Source organism: Sciurus vulgaris, assembly GCF_902686455.1.
Source record: "Sciurus vulgaris genome assembly, chromosome: 4".
NCBI classification, from domain to species: Eukaryota; Metazoa; Chordata; class Mammalia; order Rodentia; family Sciuridae; genus Sciurus; species Sciurus vulgaris.
In genome coordinates, this window is record NC_136464.1 from 26,383,706 (window position 1) to 26,393,054 (window position 9,349).

Genomic DNA, 9,349 nt, shown 5'->3' on the forward strand with positions numbered 1-9,349 from the left:
TTACCTGTCTGGCTTCGTCATGTATTCTGCTGTAGATGATATTTGACAGTTTATCCATTCTATAAATGATAAATATGTGGGTTGTTTTCCAGTTTTGGAATATTACAAATAGTACTGATGTGAACACTTTTGTTTTTCCAGTTTCAGGGATCAAAGTTAGGGCTTCCCATATGCTAGGCAAAGTGTTCTACCACTGAGCTACATCCCCAGCCTGAACCTGCCTTTTGGTGAACATATGCACACATTCTGTTGTGTACACCTCAAAATGGAGTTGCCAAGTCAACGGTTCAGCTCTAGCAGAAAATGAAGTTTATGTTTCAGACAAGGAACAAGGAAAACAGGAATGTAAGCATAGTGGCATTAATAAAGTTTTCACTCTAAATGATACTCTAAAGCTACACAGAATATTTTACATGGATCATTGTATTAGTTAACTTTCCATCACTGTAACAAAATACCTGATATAATCAACTTGTAAAGAGGAAAAGTTACTTTGACCCCCAGTTTTGGAGATTTCAGTCTGTGAAGAGTTGACCTCATTACTTTTGAGCCTGTGGTGAAGCAGTACATCGTGGCAGGGTGTACACAAGAGACAGCACATGACCAAGTAAAGCTACTCACATCATAGAATGAGAAAAAGGAAAGAGTCGGGATCCCATTATCCCCTTCAAGGGCATACTTCCAAGGATCAGGAGATCTCCCATTAAAAAAGAGTCCCCACCTCTTTTTTAAAAATTTTTTTTAATTGAGGTGGACACCTTTTTTTTATTATTATTTATTTATCTTTATGTGGTGCTGAGGATCAAACCCAGTGCCTCACATGCACTAGGCAAGCACTCTACAGCTGAGCCATAACCCCAACCCAGACCTCACCTCTTAAGGGTTCTACCATCTCCTAGTAGTGCCACAGGCTGAGGATCAAACCTTTAACACATGGGCCTTTGGAGAACATTCCAGATTATACTATAGCACGTATATGATCAACATTGAGAACAAAACAAAACCACAACAACCAATCTTGGTGAATAAATCCAAAAGGAGAGTCTTTGAAAAGATTAATAAACTCCTGACAAGTGAAGATAGAAAATGCAAAATTTTAAGAAATATATAATTATCAAAACTGACTCAGGTAGATTCAGAAGAGTTGAGATGACCAGTAAGTATTGAAGAAACAGGACATTTTCATTAGAGATTTATATCCCCCCAAAAGGTACTGGGACTGATTGTTCTTATGTCACCCTTCCTTACAGCCTCAAAGAATGAGTAATTCTCACGATATTTAATCTTTTTTGGAGGGGTGGGGGCATACAGGGGATTGAACCCAGGGGCGCTTAACCACTGAGAAACATCCCCAGACCTTTTTATCTTTTATTTTGAGACAGTCTTTCCAAGTTGCTTAGGGCCTTGCTAAGTTGCTGAGGCTGGCTTTGAACTTGCCGTCATCCTGCCTCAGCCTCCTGAGTCACTGGGATTATAGACAGGCACCACCATACCCAGCTTTTCATAATATTTATATATAGGAACATAGAAAAAGATTGATAGTTTCTCGGATAACTTTATAAACTAGCAAAATCATATTACCAAAACCTGGCAATGCACAAATAAGACTACAATCCAGTTTTGCATATGACCAGAGATGCAAAAGAAATGAAAGCCTAAGTAAATCACAGGAGAATTCAGTTCTGTGCTAAATGAAGACACTGGAAAAGTTAATATTGTTCTAGGAATGGTTGAATACCAAGAAATCTATTAATAAAATGCAACTCAGAAGTATTTGTCGCACATCTTTAAAATATGCACACATAGCCTTCGATGAACAGCTCTACTTTTAGGATTCTCTCCTAAAAAAAATATTAATGGTTATGCACAAAGATTTCACTCCAAGTCTCTTCCTTAAAGTTGTTTATGTCAACAACAAAGACAAAATTGGAAACAACCTAAATGTCCAGTACAAAACAGGATCAGTTAAATTAGGTATGGTATATACTTGTTATATACGCAATAGAATTCAACCACTAAAAATAATATAATAGAGGGTTGGAGATGTTGCTCAGGGGTAGAGCACTTGCTAGTATGCGTGAGGCCCTAGGTTCAATCCCTAGCGTGAAAAAAACTGAAACACAGAAAATTAATTAAAAAATACATGCACACACATAATGAAAGCAAATTTTTCAAAAGAGGTTAAGTAACTCACCCAAAAAAGCTAATAAGTGACCAAGTTGGAATTGAATCCAAACTTGTCTGGCTCTTGGGTTGGTGCTTTTGTTGTTGTTGTTATAGAACACTCAAGTTTATTTCTTATATTTTCATACTTGATAACCAACTCTTCTGATCCTCCTTCCTATCCTCCCCAGAATACACACTATTCTACTCTCTACATCTATTATATCAATTTTTTTAACTTCCAAATGTGAATGAGAACAGATGACATTTGTCTTTCTGCATCTAACATCTGACATACTGTGCTCCAGGCTCATCCATGTTGCAAATGACCGAATTTCCTTATTTTTAAAGACTGTGGGCTGGTGCTCTCAATGCCTGTCCATCAATGCCTCTGGAAAGAGCAATCACCCAGGAATTAGGACATGTGGGTCTTTGCCATCAGTATCTTATGTGTCTTTAAACTGACCTCACTTTTCTCTGCTATTGAATGATAAGACTGGATGAATTATCTTTGACAGGCCCGGTGAGTTGCAATTCTGCTGACATTGTTATCTGTCCAATAAAGTCTCAAACCTTGATTGCTAACTCAGATACCATTTGCCTCTGGTGTATTCTGGGGTTATCCATGGCTGAAAAGTTCCAGGGAGACCAGCTGTCCTGCCCTTATCCAGCTCCTCCTCCATGGGTTTGCCCTCAAGTTGAGCCAGCCCTTGAAGAGACCTCTACTCCCCCTCATATCCCAGTTCTTGGAGAGATGTCAGGCCTGGCTCAGCTCCAGGATAAACTTTCACAAGCCAAGAGATAACATAATTTCAAGGTGAAGATCAGAGAAGTCCTTAAAAAGGCCTCTTGGCACCCTAAAGTTGCTACAGCTATCCTTCCTGCCTGCCAGCACCTGCCCTAGCTATCTTCCTGCCTGCCAGCACCTGGCCACCATGTGGGAGCTTGTGGCTCTTCTGCTGCTCATCCTAGCCTGTGTCTTTTGGCCCAAGGTTAGGGTCCCTGGTGCCAAGTATCCCAAGAGCCTCCCATACCTGCCCCTGGTGGGCAGCCTGCCGTTCCTCCCCAGACATGGCCACAAGCACGTCAACTTTTTCAAGCTGCAGAAAAAATATGGGCCCATCTATTCCTTTCGTTTGGGCACCAAGACTACAGTGATTATTGGCAACCACCAGCTAGCCAAGGAGGTGCTTGTCAAGAAGGGCAAGGAATTCTCCGGGCGGCCCCCTGTGGTAAGCAGTATCCATTCCTCTTCCCTCCCCACTCCATGGGGTTGTGCAGTTCTTAATATTCTTGCAAAATCAGACTAGTCGGGGGATGATAAGGGAGGGACTTCTCAAACCCACCTAGCCTCTAAATTAGGCAGGAAGAATTAAAGGAAGTCCTCCGGAATGGGCTGCCCAGGAGTAGAGTGGGGTGGGTATGTTGTCCTGAGGGGTCATGGAGCCGTCACCCTGCTCACTTCACCCCTGAACTAATGATAATCTCTCTGGCCCCAATTTAAGGTTATACAAAGAACCTAGTCTGGCCCCAGCCCAGAAGTGCTCAATAAATAGCCAATGTTAATGTTACGTTTTGTGGAAAAGGGACAGTGATTCCTTCCTCTTTGGGGAGGTACTGGGGAGAAGCAGGCTGACTCCTGGGTGGATGAGATTGCTATTTCTCTGGAACTATCCCCATTGCTTCAGTTCATGGGGGTGGGCAACTAACCTACAGTAGCATTTCAGGGCTGCTCTGATCCCACTGAGCTTACTGTTGGGGATAGTCATCTCAGAAACACTCCCAGTGCCCCCATCCCAGTACCCTGGTACTAATTACTCCCATGAATACCCCCAGCCTCTTGGCTTTGATCAGGCCAAGGTGGGCTCATTTTTCCTTAGACCATTCAGACAGATCAGCTGATTAACTGCCTGGCTCCCACCTCTGCTGGAATCCTCTGCAGTGTTAAGAGAGGATGGAGGAGGCTAGTTGGGTGGGGCTTGGGGGTCAGGGGATAGAAGAGGGAGATTTGGGTCCCTTGTGTTTTTTGGAGTGCCATTGGGAGGGGGCAGCTTGGTTCGAGTTCATTCTGGGTGGGCAAAACATCTACACTCTCCAGATATGAACTTGAGGTTGGGTGTTCAGTTTTGCGGTGGAAAGGTAAACAAAAATGAGACAGTGGTGCTTCAGTAGCACCCAGAGCCCAGGAAAGGCAGAGGTCTAGCCAGCCCTGTGTCCCTGCTCCCTGCCCCCAGGACAGGTCCAATTCAGAGAACTCATCCTATCCACAGCCATTTCACCCTGGATACGAGAGGCCAAGAGGTCACCCTATTAGTAATGCACCCAGGACACCTGCATTCTCATTTGGGGGTTTCTTTGTCTTCACTATACTGTCCCTTATGGAACTGGGAGTAGAGGGCCTTAGAAACTGTCCTATCAAGACCTAATGGTCATGCTGGAGTAGAGTAGAGATGTCCCCACTTGGGAGTCAGCATGGCCAGTTACCTGCTTTCTCCCCCAGAAATGGAGAGGGGTTGTGGGAGGAGGGCTGGGGCAAGGGTGGGTAGGTGGTGTGTGAGTGATAACTACAACCATGCTACTCTCCAAAGGTGACTCTGGGCCTCCTGTCAAACCAGGGGAAGGGCATTGCCTTTGCTGACTCCAACACTCAATGGCAGCTGCACCGGAAGCTGGTGCTGGGCACCTTTGCCCTGTTCAGGGAGGGTGACCAGAAGCTGGAGAACATCAGTGAGTGTGGGGCTGGCGCCTGGGGCTGGAACTGATCACATAGGTGCTGGCAGGGAAAAGAGGTTTGGGGAGGAGGAAAGGGTTAGAGATGGCTCAGTTCAGTCTTTTCTTAGCCAATGCTACCATCTAGTGGCTATTTGGTATCTGAGCCCCACCCTGGCTAAAAGGGAACTGGTGTGGGGGGTGGGGGGCAGGGTGCTAATGCAGTCCCCACCCTCACACTGCTCTCTTCCCTCAGTATGTCGGGAAACCAGTGTATTGTGTGATCACCTGGCCACCCACCATGGACAAGTCGTAGATTTGTCCTTACCTATCTTCATGGCCATACTCAATGTAATCTGTGTCATCTGCTTCAACATCTCCTACAAAAATGGGGATCCAGAGTTGAGGACCATAATGAACTTCAGTAAAGGCATCATAGATGGTCTGGAAAATGCAGGTCTGGTGGACATATTCCCTTGGTTGAAGGTGAGAATGAAGCCAAATGACACCTTCAGATCCCAGCAAATCCAGTGTTCCTGATTCTTCTTTTCCTGCCCAGGTTCAGAACCATCTTTTTCCTGACCCCCTCAGCCAGTGACCTCAGCCTCATACAACCTTGGCCTCTTTAGTCTTTATACAAATAGATCTGCCTTTTAAATCATGAATCTTAATACTCATGATAGTGGCTCTCATTTATTTTCTAATTATCATGTGCCAGTATTGAACATTCTCTATGCATTAATCATTGAGGTCTCTTAGAGGTATGTTTTATTATCCCCATTATGCAGGTGAGAAAATAGGCTTAACCAGGTTAAGGAACTTGCCCCCATATTCAGACTCAAGTTTATGTTAGTCCTACGAGCTCGGCATACAGTAGTCAGGGTTTGATGTTTGAACTGGGAAGAGGAAAGGGAAGAGGAAACCATATCCTCCTCCCTTTTTTAGAGTTGTCCTTAAGGAGCCCATTCTGTGTTCCCATCTTGTCCTTCATTATGGCTGAAGGTAGGGTTAGAATGGGAATTCTCCTCAAACAGAAAGCTAGGATCTGCAAGAAGGATTCTCATAGCTGGAAAAGCAAAATGGAAGAGGAGTGGATTTGACATTTCTTTCTACTTCCCAGATATTCCCCAGTAAAACCCTGGAAAAGATAAAGAGGTGTGTTGGTGTACGAGATGCAGTGCTGAATCAAATATTGAAAAAGCACAAGGTAGGTGACGGAGCAGATGAAAGTATGAGTGAAGTGGCCAGGCATATTGGTGCACACCTGTAATCCCAAAGACTCAGGAGGCTGAGGCAGGAGGATTGCAAGTTCAAGCCCAGCCTGAGCAACCTAATGAGACCGTAAGCAACTTAGCAAGATCCTGTTTCAAAATAAAAGATAAAAGGGGCTAAGAATATGGCTCAGTAATAAAGCACCCTTGGGTTCAATTCCCAGTACCAAAAAAAAGCAAGCAAGAAAGAAAGAAAGAAAAAGTATGAGTATGTTTGAAAATGTCCTGGGAACAGGACTGGGGTACATTTTGAACACTGTTAGATCTTCAGAGCTTAGCAGAGTCTGGCACATAGTAGGTACACTATACAAATTGACCCAATTAATGAATGGAAGTGGTAAAGTAATAAATTAAACAGGATCTTAGATGGGACCCGTCTACCCCCCAAATTTAAAGAAGGCACAGTGCTATCTCCTACCTCCATAAACATAGGTCCTGCTAGCCCCACTCCACTTCTAAGCGTAAGAGGCCCTGTTATACTAGTCTAGGATAGAATACGGCAGGAGTGTTGCAGATGGAACTTCTTCCTTATCAGTCTCCCAACATCCCCCAATCCAGGAGAAATTCAACAGTGATTGTATCACCAACATGCTGGACATCCTGATGCAAGCCAAGATGAATGCAGAGAATAACAACAGTGGCCCAGACCTGGATTCAAATATGCTTTCAGATAATCACATTGTTGCCACCTTGGGGGACATCTTTGGAGCTGGTGTGGAGACCACTGTCTCTGTGCTACAATGGATTGTGGCCTTCCTGCTACACAATCCTCAGGTGAGTTTGTCTCCACTACTGTCTTTCCATCCACCTTGGAACCAGCCAGCCTGACCTCTGCATCCCAGAGAGAGAGGCAATGCCCTCAAGCAGTTGCCCTGTCCTTCACCCAAGTAGGTGCTGGCCCTGGCCCCAGTTTAAATCTGCCTCATCCTCTGGATGCAGGACCTGGGCTGTACAAGATGAGATCATTGGATTCTGCCAAGCCCATGCTTCTCTTGGGTTTCAAGCATGCTGGTCATGTGCATCTCTCTTTGGCTCTTAGGTGAAGAAGAAGATCCAGGAGGAGATTGACCAGAATGTAGGTTTCAGCCGTACACCAACTTTCAGTGACAGGAGTCACCTCCTCATGCTGGAAGCTACCATCCGAGAGGTGCTTCGCATCAGGCCTGTGGCCCCAATGCTCATACCCCACAAAGCTAACACTGATTCCAGGTGTGCCTTCCCTCCCAAAGACACCTAGCCCTATGATGCAGCCAATTCTGCTTGTCAGCCTGGTTCCCCATCCACACCCCTAGCCCTGCTCTCAGCCTGCTAGTTGACCTATAGTTAAACATTGACTCCTAACAATGGTCCTACCCCTGACCCTTATGATCAGTGTATCTACCACCCACTGACACCCATTGACTAATTCACTGACCCACTTAATTTCCCAGGAAGCTAGCTGCCTGTTGCCCCTGGATGCAAGAGGGCTGGGATGAAGCCCCTGGAATTCTATGCTCCTACCAGTCCAACAGTTGCATTAGATATGTGCATACCACATAAGTGCTTATCTAGAGGATAGGGCTTGATTCAGATTTGATCTGTTAGAAACTAAGGAAAAGGTGGGTGATTGGGAATGAGGGAGCAAAGTGTTCTTTTCCCCCAAGTTGGTGGGATATGGAGATTTGGGGCTGAGCAGGAAGACAAGGGCAACATCACAGACCCCCTTTTCCTCTCCCTCTTCGGAATAGCATTGGTGAGTATGCCATCGACAAGGACACACAGGTGATCATCAACTTGTGGGCACTGCATCACAATGAGGAGGAGTGGAACCAGCCAGACCAGTTCATGCCAGGTAAGTCCCTGTCCCATTCTGTCATGCTCCCTAGATCACACAGCCAGCCTGGGCTCTGCTCTACATGTCCCCCTTCCCCCAAGCCTCTCTTCCTGTCTGCCAAGTTTGCTACTGGAAAACTCTTTTTTTTTTTTTTATTGTAAACAAATGGGATACATGTTGTTTCTGTTTGTACATGGAGTAACAGCATACCATTTGCATATTCATACATTTACATAGAGTAATGATGTTTTATTCATTCCGTTATCTTTTTCCTTCCCCCCCACCCCTCCACCTCTCTTTTCCCTCTATACTGTCCCTCCTTCCTCCATTCTTGCCCCCCTCTCACCCCCCATTACGTGTCATCATCTTCTTATCGGTGAGATCATTCATCCTTTGGATTTTTGAGATTGGCTTATCTCACTTAACATGATATTCTCCAATTTCATCCATTTGCCTGCAAATGCCATAATTTTATTATTCTTTATGGCTGAGTAATATTCCATTGTGTATATATATACCACCGTTTCTTTATCCATCATCAATTGAAGGGCATCTAGGTTGGTTCCATAGTCTGGCTATGTGAATTGAGCAGCTATGAACATTGATGTGGCTGTATCTCTGTAGTATGCTGATTTTAAGTCCTTTGGGTATAGGCCAAGGAGTGGGATAACTGGGTCAAATGGTGGGTCCCATTCCAAGTTTTCTAAGGAATCTCCACACTGCTTTCCGCTACTGGAAAACTCTTGATCCCATCTCCATGAACCTGTTACCACCCCCACATTACTGCAGACTGCCAGACTATGGCTGGGTTTCCCACACTCTCCTTCCAACTAACCGCAAGGCTCTGAGAAGTCCTCTAAGCATCTGTCTCCATTAAACTTGTCCCCTCCTCTTGGATGGTGGCATTTTCATCTGTTAACACCGCCTCCTCCCCATCATTCTTAAATATTTCATGTCCTTGATGTCACATGAAGGGCTACCTGAGAGCAGGACTTCATCTCTCTTCAGCCTGGAGGTCCCCAGACAGGGCCACATCTTCCCCTCCGTTGGGGCGGAAGCATGATTCTTCAAAGCCTCACCCCTGGCTGATGCCTCCCCCTTGCCCACAGAGCGCTTCTTGGATCCAACTGGGAGCCAGCTCATCTCACCCTCACTCAGCTACTTACCCTTCGGAGCTGGCCCCCGTGCCTGTGTAGGAGAGCTCCTGGCCCGCCAGGAGCTCTTTCTCCTCATGGCCTGGATGCTGCAGAGGTTCGACTTGGAGGTGCCAGATAATGGGCAGCTACCTTCCCTGGAGGGCGACCCCAAGGTGGTCTTTCTGATCCATCCTTTTGAAGTGAAGATCAAGGTGCGCCAGGCCTGGAAGGAGGCCCAGGCTGAGGTTAGCACCTAG

At 45.5% G+C, this 9,349-nt stretch overlaps 1 protein-coding gene across 1 annotated transcript; it reads left to right on the forward strand.

Annotated features, from left to right (window-relative positions):
* Window positions 1-3,096: 3,096 nt before the first annotated feature.
* CYP17A1 (cytochrome P450 family 17 subfamily A member 1) lies at window positions 3,097-9,349 on the forward strand (the record flags this gene model as incomplete). The annotated part of the gene is made up of 8 exons (XM_079135842.1): window positions 3,097-3,395; window positions 4,752-4,890; window positions 5,129-5,358; window positions 5,993-6,079; window positions 6,702-6,917; window positions 7,183-7,352; window positions 7,871-7,974; window positions 9,066-9,349. The coding sequence occupies exons 1-8, from the start codon at window positions 3,099-3,101 to the stop codon at window positions 9,347-9,349; spliced, it is 1,527 nt and encodes a 508-aa protein (XP_078991968.1). The 5' UTR covers window positions 3,097-3,098.